The sequence below is a fragment of the Ahaetulla prasina genome, chromosome 3, assembly GCF_028640845.1.
Source record: "Ahaetulla prasina isolate Xishuangbanna chromosome 3, ASM2864084v1, whole genome shotgun sequence".
NCBI classification, from domain to species: domain Eukaryota; kingdom Metazoa; phylum Chordata; class Lepidosauria; order Squamata; family Colubridae; genus Ahaetulla; species Ahaetulla prasina.
The window spans coordinates 202,941,619-202,962,291 of NC_080541.1; the positions used below are offsets into that span (position 1 = coordinate 202,941,619).

General features: G+C 38.6%; 1 protein-coding gene across 9 annotated transcripts in view; it reads right to left on the minus strand.

Moving 5' to 3' along the window:
- Window positions 1–20,673, minus strand: part of SULF2 (sulfatase 2) — a 324,326-nt gene that overhangs the window by 111,330 nt on the left and 192,323 nt on the right. The window contains exon 1 of one of the 9 annotated variants that reach the window (XM_058175017.1): window positions 4,580–4,789. The exons of the other annotated variants lie outside the window; for them this stretch is intronic. Within the exon in view, the coding sequence (XP_058031000.1) occupies window positions 4,580–4,595 (16 nt within the window). The 5' untranslated portion in view covers window positions 4,596–4,789. Of the gene's footprint in view, window positions 1–4,579; window positions 4,790–20,673 lie in introns of those variants that run through there. 9 annotated transcript variants of the gene reach the window in all.

Sequence of the window (20,673 nt, forward strand, 5' to 3'; positions counted from 1 at the left end):
TACTCCTCAAGAAGTTTATAAATAACTTAGATGAATGGAAGAAATGTTTATTAAATTTGCAGATGAGATAAAACTGAGAGATCTAACTATTAGCTTATAAAGCAAAAATAAAAACACTCTTAAGAGATTAGAGAGATGGCTAGAAATAACTTTCTCTGTAAAATAGAAGCCAGTGAACCAATATATAATGGGGGAACATCTGCCTGGAGAATACTACTCATGATTAATTAATAGTAATTAATTGAAAACTGAATCAGCAGCAGATGCAATTTGAGGCAGGAATAGAAATATCATTTCCAAATCAAGGAGAATAACTGTTCAACTGAACTGCATAGTTGTTAGACCCTATCTTGACACTAGTTTTGAGCACCATACTTTTAAAAAGGTATAAGACAAAGATAATAGTTTTGAGAAAGGCAAGAAGGATGATTGTGGAATATGAAATTAAGTGGAACTACATTCATGGACCAATAACTGGAAATGCACAACATTAAAAAAAGGAAGCAACACAAGAGAAATCATAGTTACCTGTTTTTTCAACTACCTGTAAGGATGTTGCACAGGGGGTGATAGGGCAGACATAGAATAATGGATTTAAGTTACAGAATAAAATAATCTTGTTAACAGTAAGAGCAGTTTGATAGTGGAACCATTCTCCCAAGATGATGATGGGCTCCCCTTCACTGAACATTATCAAGCAGAAGATAAGCAACCATAAATGGTACATGTTTAAATTTGGATTCTTACAAAGAGCAGTGGATTGGGTGTTAGGATTTCAATAGCCCCTTTCAAATCCAGAATTTTAAGATCACAAATTCTCAGCACCCTGTATGGGTGGTATATTTTTCTGATCCTTTGCAAAATATATCTGGGCAGTTGTTATGGGGAGCAGCCTCATAGCTGGAAAGGTAACATTCTTCTTGCATTTAAAAGTCTCTGGTAAACTGTAATTGTGAAATTATAGCATGCTTCCATTTTTTGTAACCATGCTTTTTTCCTATTAGCTCTAATAACAGTTGCACAATGTTGCAATGACTTGAGATGGGAAAATACATCCTAACAACATTGAGAGAAAGACATTAGAATTTGGAAAGGGACAAATGCAAGTAATTATTGTCTTGAGCCCAGTAACCAGAATTTTTAGTGAGGCAAGAGCTTCAGTAAATTGGGAAATGACCATTTTACAAGCAAGATGAAGGTTCAGTACTACAAAGGGAAAGATGCAGATTTCTTCCAAAATGACATAAGTCAACCTACTCTCTAAACTAACTGATTTTGTGAGTACATTACACATTTGGAACAGTTTCTGAACTGCTGCAACATGTAGACATTTCCTAAGAGCCTTTATTTTAGACGGTTTATGTTCATCTCTTGAGAGAGAAGATGTGACATAGTCTTGTAATTTAAGACTGATACAGATCATTTGGCAAAGTGAACTGGATTGCAGGAATAAAGCCTAGGCAGGTAAATTGAATGTATGAGTAAAATAAATCATTATTTGGGCTACTGTCAAAAAGTGAATTATAGCAAAATAAAGACTGGGCTGAAGGATCTACTGAAATAGATTTTTTCAGAGCCACAAAGTAAAAAAAGAAATATAATAGAACATTATGGAACACTCAACCATTAATCAGAGTAATACAATAATATTATAATATTATTATAATAATACAGTAATATAAATACAAATTCAAACATTAAGAAATATCATATTCATCAAATACCATGTGGATGCTTAGTGGGGTTTTTTTTCATTGAACATAAAACTTAAGTTCTCTCTTGAATTCCCCTTTTATTTTAAAAATCAATTGCAAAAATTATAATATACAAAGCTAAAAAATAGCAAAACACCAGGATCTGCAATTCTATGAACTTAAGTGAAAGCAAGTGTTGTGTAATTCTAGAGGGCTGATTTCAAGTAAATGCATTTATAATTGGAATGGAAGAGAAATGTAATTAAATGAGTAGCTGAAATACAGAAATAAAATGGCAAGTAAGACTGACGGCAATAGTAAATTTGGAAATACATAGTACTAGCAGTACCTTGCACCTGCCAGTGATACAATATAATTGATAAATTATGCCAATGAGTTTTTAAGTGGATGAAATTGCATAATGCATCTTATATTTCCTATCATGAAAAAAATCCTTATGATTTCACTCCTTAGGAATTACCCAATAAAACAGGCACAATGATAATTATATCACCAATCCTGCCTTTTATTTGAGCTGTATATATATTTGTGGACAAGTATTTCTCTTTCCATTCCCTTCATTTTCATAGTTTTGCCTTGGTATAGACTGTTTTGAAATTGAGATTTCCAGAGTATACTAAAACTCCCACAAAACCATTTGTAATTTTAGGGGGTACTAGATTGTCACTTAAGGTGAACATTTCCTACCAAGACTGCTTCCTTTCTATCTCACTAATGTAAAACGTCATTTACCTGTTTCATACAATATTCCTGTTGGAACATAACATGCATTATAAATAATACTTCTACATTTTATACACACACACACACACACACACACACACACACAGAGAGAGACTAAAGAAGGTTTTTTTGCCCTTCTAGAAAAATCTAATACTAAAGTATAAAAGAGAATTAAAGCTGAAATCATGACTATGACAGCTAGAAGTTCCCCTAATAGAACTAATTTACATAGTTGAGCTATTTGGAAAATTATACCTTTTGTTCACATGTCTAACTTTTCATCAAAAAATAAGAAACCCTTCCAGGCACTTTTTTAAACAAAAAATTATGTAACAAGTGGTTTTAAATGATTTCTCCCACTGAAGCCTACAAACAATGGCAACACAGTCAGACTTCCTACAATTTCTCTTATACACAAAAACATACATTTTCCTTATAAATATTCTCCTACATACATCATTTAGTAGTTACTCAAACATGTTCTCTACTTATATTGAATTAAAGTAACAGATAAGGAAAACTGAAATTTTATATATCTGTATCTTGAAGTAACTGCTTTTGGTGAGTTAGATGACTATAGAAATTTGATGAATAAATAACAAACTTTTCACTAAAACAAATGGGAGATGCTTCCAAGTACCTATATGGAATGACTACAATTGACTCTACAGGTAAACTACATTACTATAGAGCAGGAAAAGCTAGTCCTTCAAGACAGCTTCACTCTTTTTCTGTTTCTTAGTCCAGAGACTTCAAAAGTAACAAATAAGAATTTGTTTCAATAAAGCTTTCAGAAGTTACACCAAGTAATTTTCCTGCTAAGAATAAGCACCCAAACAATTAACAGATTTAAAGCTTCCAAGATACAAAAATCCAGGACACCTAACAGCTGTGCCTATAGGATCACTGTATCTTAAGGGACGAGATAGTCCTAGGTTGACAGGGCTATCTAGTCCCTTAAGACAGGATGCTATTTCAAACATAAATATCAAACTTTTAAAAAGACATCTGGATAAGTCTTACTGCATCTAAAAAATATCAAACTTTTAAAAAGACATCTGGATAAGTCTTACTGCATCTAAAGGGTGCGTCCTAAGTATTTTTGTTCAGCAAAAAAAACACAATCTTCCACTCTTGTGTTCAAGCTAGTCCAACAAAAGGCTACACAGTATTCTTATATATAAAGATATATAAAGAGACGTCTATTCAGTTTCTTTCACTTCTTAGGAAATGGGAGTTACTCACCAAAGTTGAAGTTGTAAGATTGGAGATTGGGGGGGAGAGGGGGGGAAGAGAACGAACTGTTCCTATGATGCCAATGAATTAACGGGCTTTAGGGGCAGTGAACACAATTGCACGTTAGTTGTTTCATTTTCTAGGACATTCATTCCCTAAGAACGGTCCTACGTCAAAGAAATGTTATTTGCAAAAGAAAAATACCCGAAACCACTTGCTTTGAGGCTAGCAAAGCGCCCTAGATGGAGACTCAACACTTGTCTTGGGTGGGTGCGTGGGGGTGATACTTCTTGAGTAGCTGTCGGAGAACCTACATCTGTGAATGAGCCAACTAGCACCGAGACGCCAATCCGTACATATTATACCGAGGTATATTCAGTCCACGTTTCATTACCTCTCACCAAGCGGCCAGCCCTCAAGTAAAAAAAGCACCCATGATTACACGTGTCCATCGGACAAAGTGCTGGCAGAAGTAGAAAAGCAGAAAGGCAAATGAAGCAGCGGGTTGTTCTGGGAGGGGGCCGCACATGGCGACTAGCTGAGCCTGCGGAGGGCAGCGCCGAGGCACCGGCTGTCGTTTGGCGCGCGACTCCCCGCCGGCTTCACCCACCCAGCTTTGGTGTCTTGATTCCCCCCCCAAAAAAAAACCCCACCCGCGAAGTTGGACATCGAAATTCTCCGGCGAGCCGCCTCTCTCGACCAAACGGAAACCTTCCCCTCCCCGCCCGGGTGGGGTCACCTCGCCCCACGCGCGGGGTTCCAGAGAGGCCGGGCCGGCCAAGCCTTGGGGTTCAGCCGCCCCGGGGAGAAGAGGCAAAACAGAGCCCCACGCGAGGCTCCCGGACGGAGTTCGGCGTTTCTCCCGTCCGGGTCCAGCTGTTCCCCACCCTGGTCTTCCCACTCACCTGGGAACGACTCCATGGCCCTCCGCCCTGTCCTTCAGCAGCGGTTCGCCTTTCGCGCCGCTGCCGTGGCTGCAGCCGCCGCCGAGCCCGGGAGGAAGCTCCGGGATCGCATCTCTCCTCTCCTCTCCTAGTACTTTCGCCCCCTTGCCGCTCTTGTTTGCCCCCCTCCCCGGCTCTCTTGGCTTCTTCGAGTCCTTCAGCCCCGATCCGTTCTTCCCTTTCGGCTTTAGTGCCCCCACCGCACCCCTCCCACCCCCAAAACCGTCCTGGGGCTCTGCCGGTTGTCTCACGCGGCGCGGTTGAAACGCAAAATGCCAGCCAGGCTCATCCGTGCCCGGGCAAGGAGCAAAGCGCTTCTCCTATTGGTCTTGCCGGTGCGGATCCAAGCACGGGAGAAGGCGATTATGTCCCGATCAAAGGCAGCGGCCAGATCCCATTTCAAAACAGAGCGGGAGGGAGGAGCGGGGAAAGTGTGGGACGGCTTTTTTTTTTTTAGTTAATTTATTTCTAGGAGGATCCTCCTCTCCAATCTTGACGCAATCCCCAGGCGGCTCAGAGGGGGTGGAAACCTGTTCCATCGCCGGCGGCGTTTGTCAAAAGGCCGAGGAAATCTGTCGCGATCAGCCCCTTTCCCCCCCATTACCTCAGGCATGGCTGGGCGGGTAAACTTCACCCCGCATGCAAAAACAAAAAAACACTCCGGCCCTCAAACTTTAGCATATGAAGACATTTCTTTCTGCCCCGTCTCTTCCTCCTTCTCCCCACAACACAACGCCCCGATTTCTCCCATTGCCAGAAAAGTCAAGTTTTTCTTTCCGTGGCATCTGTGTCTATGAACCCCAAAACTAACCAGCCTCACTGAGCCAAGTGGATTGTGTACACTGAGGCGCTGTGCTTACTTTATACTGTGTAGTGTGTTTTACAAGCCCAGGAAGCTAATTCAGTCCATTATGGTTAACTAAGGAGTAAATCTCCCATGAGAATATATCAAAAAAGAAAGAGCATCTGAACCATGAGGGACCTACTTTTTTTTTCCTGGAAAAAAAAAATCTCTACACTGATTGGTCCTCTTCAAGGCTTCCCTGTGGAAAGCACCCTTCATAGATAAAAGACAACTTTGAACAAATATATTGGATATTTCAGATTGGTGGTTGCAGTGGTTGCAGAAGAAAATCTATGTTTAAGGAGAGTTGCTGAGAAAAAAAAAAGTTTCTTTAGGAAACTAAATAATATGTAACAACAACACACAAATGCAAGATTGTGCCTGATTTTGAAAGGAACTTCTGTATCTTTGTAAAATAAATATATAGCAAAGCATCAGATTGGATCCAGAACATAAAACATGGGATATGGCATACCGTATCTTTTTCAAATCGCCAACAAATATGTCAGGGGCAGGATCCAGCCAATACTTTTTTATTACACTAAGAAAGGTACATGGTCAAATCAAATATTTTCCATCACAGATTGTAAAGGCTGCATTATTATTATGCAGTCTGAACATCTGGCTAACAATCCACCAGATGTTCAGACTGGATTTGGCATTTCTAGCCACCTGTCGAGTACTTCCCAAGGATCTGGGACAGGAAATGTTATTTGTTGATGTTAAAGATATTGTTGCAGGATGTAAGCTGTTCTGAATAAAGCTGACTTTTGCAATTGACCGATGGTGATTTCAGCAATACCTATGATGTTCAAGTGGTACTCCAGTTGTTTTGGTGTTGCACCCAAGGTGCCTATTACTACTGATACTATCTTTACTTTTTTGCCACAGTTGTTGTTCTATGTTATTATGTTATTATTGTTATTATGTTATATTAGTGCTATTCTCGTAGTATTGAAAAACATGTGACTACAATCTGGGTGTTTAAGTACCCAGCTCACTATTACAGTATTTTAGGGAGCTGTGGTCATGTGATAACCATTTGTAACTTTCACGGCTACCTTCTCATAAGCAAAGTCAGTGGGGAACCTGGCAGGGAAGGTCACAAGTTACTCTCGTAAGTGACTCATGCATGGCTTGTGCTGGCCCTCTCCCCAGCCTCCCATGATTTGCACACAGCATGAGCTGGCCCTCCCATAAGTCCTGCGTAACCTGTGCCAGCCCTTTCCAGCATTCCCCTGTGGGCAATCCTAACCCACACCACACTACACGTCTTGAGGTTACATCAACTGGGACTAGCCAGGGTTGCCAACACTAAGCAATGTGGTCATTTACGATCACTTCACTTAGCAATGACAATTCCAGCCCAAATTGCTGTCTTAAGATAAGAATTACCTGTATTTAATTGGAATGTCCATGTTGGATGATAGGTATAACTTGCAATGGTTAGATAATACTAATATAATTCTCCTAAAAATTATTTTAAAGATAAGGTATTATTTCAGGAACTGTTATATGTATAACATTTATTTCATCAATACTTTTGAATAAAGCAATTATATTCTTATGATCCTATTTCTCCTCCTCCCCGCAGCTCTTATTGAATAGTTCATGGATAAATGGAAACCTTTTTAATTAATACCTCATAAATGTCTCGTTTCAGTTGTGAATATATAGAAAGAAGAAATGAAGTCAGTGAATTGAAGTGAGTGTTCCATATGCTATTGGAGCAGGACAAAATGGAGCAATAAAGTTTTAAATTGGATACATTCTTGATGATATAGCATTTTATAATCAAATTACTTGTACAAGAAGCTTTTTTAAAAAAATGGCCCACAAAGGGATAGTGAAATCCTTTTTTTAAGGTTTAAAAGAATACTCCAACAAATAAGTTTTAAATAATGGAAAACTGATAATCTAAAGATAGAAAATGTTGTACATTATCTAGATATAGTCCTTGTTTAGTGACCACAATTGGGACTGGCAACTTGGTTAAGTGAAGCTCCAGATGTTGTGGATGCTACATCACAGAAAGGATTTTAAGAAGAGATGGGACATTCATCTGTCCAGAATGGCATAGGTCTCCTGTTCGAGCAGAAGATTGGACTAGAAGACCTCCAGATCTCTTCCCACTCTGTTATTCTAAGTTCTAAGTGGTCACTATGTGAAACGGAGATTGTGCTTATGATCTTGCATTAGCTTTCCTTTGCTTTACAGATCTGTGAAGATCATAAATGTAAGGAAAGTTGCTTTTCATCATTGTCATTGCTCTGAACAGTCACTAAACAAAGTCTATCTGTATTACACAAGTACCTTCAAAATATATTTCTAAGAGGAGGAAAAGAGGTATTGAAAGGTGTGTAGAAGTGCTCATGTTTTTCAGTAGGATTATATTTTTTAACTGTTTACTCCTCCCAAATATACTTCAACCCAAAGTTCTCACTTGGGACACAAATGACCAAGCTCAAAATATACAAAGACCCAGCTTTCCGAAGAAGGTTCTAATAATTGAAAAGATGGAACAAAAAGAAGATGAAGACTACAAGCAACAAGATAGATGACCTTCATGAGGCAAATCTATGAAGTTGCTAAAAGTCAAAAACAACCTGATGGAACATAACCAACCAACCAACCAACCAACCAACCATGTCATTAAAAGTTTGTCACAAGGGAACTTCTATTTTATACAATGTTTACATTGTATGAGCACATAAATAAAAATTCCAGTCAAGGTTGGTGAAAATTATAAAAGTACATGGAAAGAATAACATATCCTCTGGTTGATAACAAGCTTGCAAAGTAAATAGGCTGGTTGGCATTGTGTCAAAAAAATGATGAAGTTAGTTTGCTTCTCTAGTGAATTGGAAATGGGTTTAGAGAAAACAAATGTCTTATGAAATATATAGAAAGAAAACATAAGTTAATATGTCATGTTGCTTCTGAGTATCAAAATTCATATGCAAAATATGCACTCCTAGTGATTGCTAGAAACTGTTAACAATTTACATTCCAATCATAAAAGAGCCCAGCTTTAGCTATTACTTAGGTATTAAACTAAAACTCCTATTTTCCTCCAGCCAATTTGGTCACAGCTTATAATATTTGTCAGGATCTCTCCCCCTTTTTCAGAATTCAAGTTATTATTCTCTTTAAACCAGATTTAATTGGGCAATCCTTCTAACGGAATATGCTCCCTATGAAAGAAATGTCTTCTGTAAATTGGATGTATGACCACCATACTGTAACCTTTTTTGTAACTTGTTTGTACTGTTTCTACTAATTTTGCCAATACAAGAAACCTTTGACCTATGACTACAACAGGGACCATAATTTCCATGGCTAAGCAAGATGGTTGTCAACTCAATTTTATGACCTTTATTGCCATGGTTGCTAAACAAATCACCGCAGTTGTTAAGTGAGCCATCCGGATATTAAGTGAATCTGGTTTTCTCCATTGCCTTTGTTTGCTGGAGCCAATTGGGAAAGTCACAAATAGCGATCATATGATCCTGGGATTCTCCATCATCATAAATACATGCTCAAATTTGGATCATGTGACCATGGAGATGCTGCAACGGCTGCAAGTATGAACACTGGTTGTAAGTCCTAAACTGTGTGGCTCATTGTGAGTTCAACACTAAAAGAGAAATGAATAAGCAGTGCAAAGGGTTAGCCACAATTGTTATATATATCGCTATGGTAGAGAAGACACATATTTGCGACGAATCCCTAGTGCTGCTGCGCAGAATCTGTGCAGATAGAGTGCAACTATTGTATAGTCAGACCATGTATAATTGACACTGGTTTTTATTATAGATTTTAGTTGTTATTTATTATTTTATACTAGAATTCTTAAGTGTATATATACTGAGTAAGGGGACGTGGTGGCTTAGTGGGTAAGACGCTGAGCTTGTCGATCGAAAGGTCGGCAGTTCAGCAGTTTGAATCCCTAATGCCGTGTAACGGGGTGAGCTCCCGTTACTTGTCCCAGCTTCTGCCAACCTAGCAGTTTGAAAGCACGTAAAAAATGCAAGTAGAAAAATAGGGACCACCTTTGGTAGAAAGGTAACAGTGTTCTGTGCGCCTTTGGCATTGAGTCATGCCGGCCACATGACCACGGAGACGTCTTCTGACAGCGCTGGCTCTTTGGCTTTGAAACAGAGATGAGCACTGCCCCCTAGAGTTGGGAACGACTAGCACGTATGTGCGAGGGGAACCTTTTTTTTATACTGAGAGCTTTTATTTGTTCTTGTCTAAGACTGTAATAATAAATTCTACTTGTACTTGTAAGTCACCTTTTTCAGTTCTACTGTAACTTCAAACAGTTGTTAAACAAATGGTTGTAAATCAAGGACCACCTGTAGCCTATTTCTCTTTCAAGTGTGTAATCTATTTCTCTTTTGAGCCCCACCTTGCTTCATTTCACTGCTGAGCACTTCAAAACCAATTCCAGGTTTAAACAAAACGAAAGTATTTATTAATCTCAAACTGTAAAATGTGTAGGCATGTGTGACAGCATATACAGACTGAGTTATGAATGTTGTGGTCAAAATATTACAAAATGTAATATCATTATATTCTAAATTAAAAAAAAACCCCTACTACTCAGTCTATAGTTTGGGAGGTAGCCCTGGTAAAAAGAATGGCAGAATACCTCCATTAAATCTACATTATCACCTTAATAAGTCAAGATTAGACCTACATGTTGAGCTACTGCTGATATTCTCATTTTACACTGCAGGTGGTGAAGGAGTTCAGCTAGATTAAAGATTTAGATTGAAGTCTAGAAAATGAGCAAAATCACAACATAGATTAATATAGTATTGTTGGTTTGAGCTCCGAGCTTGGTGATTTGGTTGCAAACGTTTCGTCCCCATTCAAGGAGACATCTTCAGTGCACTTTGGATTATGCTTATCTAGGGAAGCACTGGCCTTTAAATACCTTTCTGAGTCTTGGTCTGACTTAAAACTATGACTCAGCAACTACAGCCAGCCAATCACATAACCCAAAATCAGTCCAATCCAAAGCGCACTGAAGATGTCTCCTCGAATGGGGACGAAATGTTTGCAACCAAATCGCCAAACTTGGAGCTGAAACCAACAATATAGTTATAGTTACTGCCAACCTGAGCCACTAATATTCAATGACATTACTGTATAATATATAACACAATATAAAATAAAAATTATAAAGTGACATTTGTTAATCTATTATATTTATACTCAATATTTTCACCATCAAAAACAAAATAATAAACAAATAAAATATGATCTATAATTAAACTTGCCATGCACACACACCAACGTATTTGTCATAAATGTACAGATGAGACAATAGAATAAAATGTACAGCAAAATATTTGCTTAAGTGCATATATATGAAGTAATAGCATTTAACTATCTGCTAATACCATAGGTGCAATTCTATTCATTTGTACTTATCTATAGAATATATCAGCTTCAACATTTCTTTACAGAGTTGCATAAAACGCTTGACAGACTCAAGCACTGGGTCCAATCCAACAAGATGCAGTTCAGTGGTGAGAAATGTAAGATCCTACACTTAGGTAGCAAAAAACCAAATGTATAGATATAGAATAGTTGATTCAACTGTAGTAACTATAAGAGGGATCTAGGGATCTATATTAATGCTAGGACACCTAGCATTAAGCATTAAGCTTCCAGCATTAAGTATGATGCTGGATCAAACTTAAGACTATCCCTTAAGTATGATCCAGCAATGTACTGCAACTGCCAAAAAGGCCAATGTAGTCCTAGGATGCATCAACAGAAGGATAGCAAGACAATAGGAATGATAGTACCGCTTTACACTGTGCTGGTGAGACCATGCTGCATCTAGTTCTGGACATCACAATACAAAAAAGATGTTAAAAAGTGTGCAAAGGAGAACAACAATGATGATAAAGGGTCTGGCTGCTAAATTGTATGACAAATGGTTGAGGAGCCTATCAAAGAGAAGAATCAAGGACATGACAGCTACCTTCAACTACTTGAGGAGCTGTCACAGAGAAGATAGGATTGACTTATTCTCTAGGTCACTAGAGAGCAGAACAAGAAGTAATGAAAGAGAGACAACCTACACATAAGGAGAAATTTTCTGGCAGTAAGAGCAGTTAATCAATGGAAAGCTTGCCTCTTGGAGTTGTGTGTGATCCATCATTGGAAGTTTTCAAATATAGACTGGACAACCATTTGACTAGGATGGTGTAAGGCTCCTGTTTTGAGCAGGGGGTTGGACTAGAAGATCGCTGAGGTCCTTTCCAGACCTATGATTCTATGATTCTATGCATTCGGTTCCACAGTAGGAGAAGTCTGATTTTATACATTTGACAATAATAATTTAGTGTAATGTTTATATTTTCTTTAAGCATACACGATGGACTTGCACTAATTAAATACTGAAGATGATGAATTTGGATTATAGCAAAACTGGGTATTAAATCTCTGCTCCTATAATGTCCAGCCGGTTCCTCCTGCCAATATCAACATATAAATACATCATTACTGTAATGAAATGAAAGTACACAAACTGAGTTAAGAAACACAATTAAATATGAAAATAATCCATATGGCTCAAATGGAACAAATGAAAATCAATATAGAAAATGCAAAAATGGACAAAGAAGAATGTATCCAAAGACGGGAATTTCTAAGGTAGTTCTTATTCCTTTATTTTTATATTTTCCAGAATTTACCTTTACACATACTGTTCCTTAAATAGAGAAATTATAATTCCAACAACAAAATAGATTAAAACTGGACACAGTATATCTTTATTTGGAAATACCACTGAATTAAAATGGAATATTTTTTGCCAAATTGCCAATATGATGAGACAGAGAGAATCCTTTTTTTTGGAAGTCTATGCAGTGTGTGGATGGGAGGGCAGGAAGGACTTTAAATCATCTATCCGTCCATTAATCAGTTGGCTCTTGGACAGCACACTGAGCATGCATAAAGGTTATCTCATAGTAACACTCCATGATATATTACATTGTCTCTCTATACAGTAGTTCTTTCTAAGTGGCATCTATACACATAAATTAACCTTTTCACTTTTCATATAAATATGCTGGTTATATATTTGCTTTTTGAATAAGAGGATCATGTTGTTTGCAAAGGATCAAAATTTTAATTCTAACTTTCCAAACAGCATTTCACAAACAGCCTTGAGTAAAAATGAACATGAACATTAGGAAATTAATTTTCGTTGCCTGCATTAGTCATAAAAGTACAGCTTTGCAGCAGAAATGCTAATGCCACTGGAAGGCCACATCTCGCTGTCAGCAATTCCTATCTCATCCTACATCCCAATCCCTTGTCATATAGCCATGATGGCGAACCTATGGCACGCGTGCCACAGGTGGCACATGGAGCCATATTGGTGGGCATGTGAGCTTTGCCTTAGCTCAGCTCTGCGTGCATACGTGCACTGGCCAGCTGATTTTTGGGCCTTCCGGTCCCACTGGAAGTTGGGAAACAGGCTGTTTCCGGCCTTTGGAGGCACTCTGGGGGTGGGTGGGGAAGACCTGATTTTCGCTCTCCTCAGGCTCCAGAAGTTTTCTAGGAGCCTGGGGAGGGCAAAAACAGCCTCCAGCCCTGGAGGCCCTCCAGAAGTCAGCAAATGAGCCATTTCCGGCCTCCAGAGGGCCTCCGGGAGGTGGGGAAGGCTGTTTTCGCCCTCCCCAGGCTCCAAGAAAGCCTCTGGAGTCTGGGAAGGGCAAAAAACAGGCCTACCGGGCCTACCATGCTATGGCATGCCAAAGGCAGGGGGAACACATGCACGGGGGGCACATTGAATTATGGGTGTGGGCATGTGCATGCAATCCCCCGCCCTCCCCACTTTTGGTAGGCGACAGCAAAAAGGTTAGCCATCACTGTTATATAGGTTAAAGTTTCAAGTTATCATACTGCCCCCTAATACAGGTTGAACACTAGTTTTTGGGTTCCATCATTAATCCATTGGAGAGAGTGATAGTGGCACTTACGGCATTTTGAGGAGCTGAGAGAGAAAATGGACACCATCTATGTGAAGATTATTAGAAAAGTTTGGAGAGAGGGAATTGCTGCTGTATTGAAAAAGTCCTAACACCAATTGTATTGTTTCTGTACAACTAATTTTAAAGCTTCTAAAACAGAGATTCCAAGCTTTGTCTTACATTTTATTTTATCTTCAACATGTCAAAAATATAGTTAAAATTATATGGAAATTACACTACAGATCATCTGGCTCTTTTATAGCAATCTATGAAAACAACAGATAAAACAATACCAGTACTAATAAAGAGAAAAATAAGCAAAAATTCATTTAAAAATTCATTTTTCCTTGTGTATTCTACAATATGCATTTTAACTCATATTTTTAAAAAAGCTAAAAATGGTTTTTTTAAAAAAACGAATTCCAAGGATAAATTTCAGAAAAAGCAAGTAGTGTCTGCATTTCTTCCCAGTAGTATCTAGCAATAATAGGACTGACTCTTCTTCCCAAAGACTGTATTGGCAGTATTTAGCAAGCAATGTTGAATTTCATGCAGATACAAGTTTCTCTTGAAGATTTCTGTTGAACAAGTTCTATTAGGAAGCACCAATACAGGCTTCACTTCTTAATCCGATCAGGAATAATTTGTTCTTAATAAACTGCCACGTTCACTAAAGAGATGTTTGTTTTTTCCCCAGAATTTATTGTTTTGTCTGGGCAGACATTAAGAAAGGACATTGTCCTCATCCAAGGGTTGTTACTTGAAAATTGCAGGCCAAGAGTTTTAAGAATAATTGGTTGAATACAGTCTTACAAGGAGGAATTTCAAGCATTCAAATGAGAAACTATAGCCTGACCTATTTGTTCTACTGAGTCCTCTCAGATAAGTGAAATTGGCTGAAATATGTTTTCTGGGAAGCATTCAAGAGGCTATACATCTTTTAATCAGATCAACTAGAAACTACCAAGGATCTTAGATTGTAATCTCCCTTGGTTTGCGATGTATTTATTTTGTGTAGAGGTATTTTGGACAGGACTTATTTTGGACAGGATAGAATACAAAACAGAGCAGGTATATATTGAAACTAAGAGAAGATGGAAGGAACAAGGAAGGAAGATTGCTGCTGTAGCCAGGGGTGAAATCTACTTACCATCCTTACTGGCTCAGAAGTGCACATGTTTGCGCAGACCTTCTGCGCATGCACAGAAGGTAAAAAACACATTACTTCCTGGTTAGACCAGAAAGTAATGACACCCGGACGGGTGGGCAGAGCTTTGCTCCGCCATCGCTACTGAATCACCGAACTATTGGCCATGATTGCTACCGGATCATGCGATCTGGTCCGATCCGGGAGCATTTCACCCCTGGCTGTAGCCTTAGATTAAGATCTTAATGACTACTAAAAGCAGCAAAACAATTCATTTGCAATATTTTGTTTAGTCACTAGATGGCACAAGACAACATTTTCTGTAGGACCGACAGAATCAGATAAGAAGCATTGAGATTAGTTTATTTTAGTATATATAATATTGAATATATATGCTTATATACATGTACATATGTATGTACATATATAAGCATATTATATGTATGTATGTATGCTTATATATGTGTATGCCTGTGTGAATGTGTCTCTGTATGTGTATAAAATATAGAATTTTTGTGATTTTTAAAAAATTATTTGATTACATTATCATTCATCTTATTAATATATTGTACAACAGCACTTTGTTTTTTTGTAGTTTCCAAATTCAAAACTGTGTTCTAATAGCCAAATAGACATTTTGGGAAGAATCAGGAAAACTGCCAGTGGAAGTTGTTTTGTGAATTGTACATAGTCAAATACTTTAAAATGCAGCCATTATCTCTTATGATGAACTTTTCATATTAGGTTTTGTTGTTAGCCTATAATTGCCGTGCAACCATTATTTCCAGTTCCTATCCGATACCAAATTTCTGAAGAAACACATATTGGGGATGAGTAGTAGTGGGTTAGACCAAAACAGCAGATCTTGCACAAGCTTAGACTGAAAAAAAAGTGTAATTAAAAAAAAATCTCTGCTACCTTGATTTGGCTTACCCAATTCTTAGAAAAAAGCACTCCCTGTGTTGTCGTTGTAAGTGCATATCTTCCAGCATGGCTCTCTGACAATTCAATTGTGTTTCAGAAAACAAATGTGGTAAGCTTTTGCTCAGATTAAATTATTTTTTCTTTTGTTTGCTACAATTCCACTGAGAAAATTAAAGCATGTCACACAAGTAGCAACTAAGATGCATTTATTATTTTCTGACAACCTCTTATTTTCCAGCATAGATTTTCCACAATATTTACATTTACTCCATTTTTCATACATTTCCCTGAGATGTGTTTTTCCAGTCCACATATTAATCTCCTTTTCAGTTTTCTCCAGTGAATCATCCCCCTCCCCCCATCCCTTAGTCTGGTGTTGTCTAGACATATTGGTCTATAACTCCCAGAATTTCTAGTTTAGGGAACTGTGGGTTGAGGAAGACTGATATACAGTTTTATATAACACAAATATGTTAGCCTTCAAGATGTTATACTGGCTACACTCATGAAACCTAAATTTTGTCAAAACAAGCAAGTTTGGTGCCAAAAGAAAAACCAGGAAAACCAGGATTCCCCTCTAGGCTGTTATGGGTATTCAGATAATCTGGCAGCCCTTAAGGAAGGGAAGTACAATAAATGAAAAGTCCCACCAGGGATGGTACCTTAAAGAAGAGACCCAATAGTTCTCCTTTGTAATGTTTATGGCATGCTCCAGCATAAAAACAATTTGGCAAATATATGCAGCATGTGTAAACTTGTAGTAGTCCTTGAAAAAGTCAAAGGATTAAAGCAGTAAGTGGCCACACTTCAGCTTCTAAAAAAATGGGAAATGATTTATCAGAGCAAACAAAACAAGCCCTGCAACCAAGAATTAAACTCAAGCTTTCCATGTGGAACAGAATCAAATAAAGAAACAAGTACAGCACACAACAGTGGCAATTAGAAACAAGAAATGTAGAATATATTCTACAGTGCTGGGATTCAGAAAAATCTGAGGTCCTTTCAGAAGAAACAGTCCCTACGGAAGAAAAAGAGTTTGTATTAAATAGAGGGAGGAAAGGAGAGTCTTTGAGCTGAGAAATCGCAGCTACACTCTGCAAGGCAACAAAAATAAGATAGTTGTGCTACAATGAGGAAGCAAAACAAATAAGCATAAACTGAATCCAATGGCCCAGGAAGTATGCCATCTGTCAGGAGTACAGATTAAGGATTTTTCAGAACAACTTCCCAAGTATATCAACTTCACTGATGATTATCCCTTTTTGCTCAAACACACGTTGACTACAGGTAGCCCTTTTTGTGGTGTTTCATTTACCTTTCCAGTTCATGGGAATGGATTGAAAGAAAAAACCCTCAGAAATGCTGGCAGCAACAGAGATTTGGTTTCTTGGACTGTGTTCTGAGTTATCGGGATAATGAAACACCAGTTAAATGTATTGTGGTTCAAAGACTTTGTTTGACTGAATTTGATTAGATGGGCTTTCATCTAATGTGGGAGATTCAAGACAAAAAAAAATCTGCCGTATGGATCATATATAAAAGTTTGTGCATTGTGGGACTGAAGTGCTACCTTAATGAGAATGATTAAGCCACTGAATAAAAATTAGAAGACTGATTGCTCTTCATTGTCTGTATAAGCTTGAATTCTTACTGAAAGGTAAATCCAATAGAAGTGAATGTTATGCAGCCCAGGGTTGAACTATGGAGTTCCTGGTACTCTCTGAGCTTGGCTAATTTGATTGCAGACGTTTTAGTACCCAACTTGGTAACATCATCAGTGCAAATGAGAGTGGGCTTTGCTGTTTATGCAGTAGCTTGCCCTGACAATTTGGTAGGGGTGAAATGTAAAATTTGTTACTACTGGTTCTGTGGGTGTGACTTGGTGGTGCGGGGTAATGTGACTGGGTGGGCGTGGCCAACTTTTTTTTTAACTTTTAAAAGCATTTTTTCTACAATTTCTTCGGCTGAAGAGATTGTAGAAAAAATGCTTTTAAAAGGTTCTGATGATCCCAGCTGAGCCGCGCGATCATCACAGGCTTTTTTTTTACTTTTAAAAGCATTTTTTTGGCCGAAGGAAAAAAAAACCTCTGATGATCGCGCGGCTCAGCTGGGCATGTGGGGCGGCAGGGATTTTTGTTACCGGTTCTCCAAACCACCCGCCACCATCGCTACCGGATCAAGTGATCCGGTCCGAACCGGGAACATTTCACCGTTGGTAGGGATGTATAATTTCCTCCTTGGTGGTTCCTTGATTAAAGTATTGTTTTTTATTTTATTCTGAACAATAAAATGCATTCAAAATGGACATATCTGAAGGAGCAAAGATGATGCTGTAGCTAAGACAGATTGAACAGCTTCTAATGTGCTGAAGCCTAATTGCTTAACACAGTGTAAGCCGCCCTGAGTCTTCGGAGAAGGGTGGGATATAAATTCAAATAAATAAATAAAAAAAACCTGCAGAATGGTTCTCCAGGGCACTCACTCCCAGTATGTGCTCTTCTGCTCACACTGGAAGCTGCTGGATGTTTGTGAGGCTTTGCAGGAGGAAGGATGGGTTAAGAGTGAGCAGAGGTCATGTGGGTAGCTTCTGTCAATGCTGGGCTTGTCTCCATCCATTGCTAAAGCCCACAGATTTTTAGAAACACTTCCAACAGAGCTGCAGAGTGCTCACTGCACCTCCAGGGAGCCTGCATCATTCCACTTTCTCCATTTCTGCTGCTACCCCAAACAGCACTTCCTACACACCCTCCACATTTGCCTGGGGCACTGCTGCTGGCTCTTCCACCTTGCCTGGCAATGTAGAATGACATGTCTCATCCATCCCACGCTTTCCTACCCAGGCGAGCCTAGCTAGTTCCCTTTGGCAGATGGGGCTCTGTTGCTCTGCCATGCTCTTCACACACCTCCCAGTTGCCAACAGGGGGAAGATGGCATAGGTTAAGTGGGGTTAGTAGCAGAAGGCAGCAGAGGTATGTGGTGGAGTGCAGGACATTCAAAAGGGCAGAAATAGGAAGAAGATAGGTGAGAATTGAAGTGTCCCTGTGGTCTTATGTATGGACAGGCTGCCAATCACCTAAATTTTATGTACATGGCCATGAGGATGCTGCAAGGATGGTAACTTTGGGGACATGTTGCAAGTCAGTGCCACAAGAACTTTGAATGGTCATCGAATGAATGGTCATAAATCAAGAACTACCCGTGGTCTGATGTAAGTCGGAATGGACTAAGGTTTATTAAAGGTGCTAAGGACAACAACGACAACGACAACAAAATCTTATTCAGATACATACAGCATATAAGGAAAAGGAAACATTCAGATGTCCAGTGAGGATGGCAAAACCTTTATACATTGTAAAGAATGTGGAAGCTGAAACTGGTCCAGAATGTAGTAGCATAAGCAATTATGGGCATGCCTTGGTACACCTATTTTATACCTTTGCTTCATGATTTCCCAAAAAGCTGATTCAGTTTTCTCCAAAAACCAGGAAACTGTGGAGAATAGGATGAGAGAAAAGCTTGAAATTTTAAAAAACGTGGTCACAGGGAATACTTACTATTTTAAATGAATTTCAATCTTAAGGGTCAAATGAATTTCAGGTATAATCTGGCCTAACTTTTATGCTTTGTGTGAGAAATCATGAAGAATAGATAAAGTACAAAGGGACTGATGGAAAGCAAATGTTATCCTCATCTTCAAATTGAGGGAAAAGGAAGGTCCTATAGAACAGGGGTCTCCAACCTTGGTCCCTTTAAGACTTGTGGACTTCAACTCCCAGAGTTCCTCAGCCAGCAAAGCAAAGCTGGCTGAGGAACTCTGGGAGTTGAAGTCCACAAGTCTTAAAGAGACAAGGTTGGAGACTCCTGCTATAGAAAGTACAGGTCAATCAGTCTACCACTATCAGTTGATCTCTAAGTACCCCAAAAAAAAACACTATAAGGTGATTTTAGAAGTGATCATTGATACCTGTTCCTGACCTGCTAAACCTGACATGTGATAAATCAGCCATGCTGGAAAGCAGATCTGTTCTTTAAATATAAAGTAATTCAATTCAAATTCATTCTCAAATTGTTCTAACCAGGTAACAAAAACACATTATGCATTATGATGGCAAATGGCGGTCACAGATTCTGGAAACAAAATGTCAAGATAGCAAAATAAAAAATACCAGTAATCTATCAGGCTCTTCAATTCCCCCAAATTCTCTCAGCTTCCACATAAGCATAACCAATAATATTTATCCATAATTTCAAGGGTTTGATTCTATAGAGTCTCAGCAGGTCCTTAGTGTTTTCCTGTGTATTGGAGAACTCTTCCATTTTCATTCTTACAATCACCAGCAGAGAAGCTTTCTTCACATATACATTAAAGAAGTGGCACAGAGAGTGCATGAGGAAACCATAATCCTATTTTAACATTTTTCCAGATACACCACCCGCGTTATCATTTTGAACATTCTTACAGAATTTATGGTTTACTTACCATCACTTTCTTTCTCAGACACTAACATTTATAACATTTGCTTCCCTACCACCATTCAGCTTAATATTACCACTGTCATAATAAAAAACTCCTTCCAGCACCCCCTCATTAAAATTTCATCCCAAACTACTTCTTATTTTTAACTCCATTCACACTTGAGAGGAACCTTGTTTAGCAGTTTTCATCCGTTTCCAAAACAATTTTTTATTTCCATCAAAACAGCTCTGTAATTTCTCTCCCTGTTTGAATTGTTTCTTGCTCTGTTTGACAATATTCTCTGCAATTATCCTTTTCTCACTCTACACATTGTATCTTTTTTCATCCACCACCTGTTTCATTTCTTCATTCCACCAAGCATCCTCTTTTCACATTCTCTGCACTTCTGTGGCACCCTGGAATATAATTCTTTTCACTCTGTTCCAAGCGGCGTCCATATCTTCTTTCCTTTACCAATTTTCAATCATTTTGTTGGGGGAGTAATCTATCTTCGCCTGTGTTTTCATTTAGGACAAGTTCTTTTTCTTCGTTCAGTCATTCTACTTTTATTCTCTTTGATTTCTATTTTCCACTACCATTTTTCATCCAAGTGTCATATTAACACTGCCAAATAATAGCCTGCCCCATATTCAGAATATCTCATTGCTTTTGTAACCTTCACTA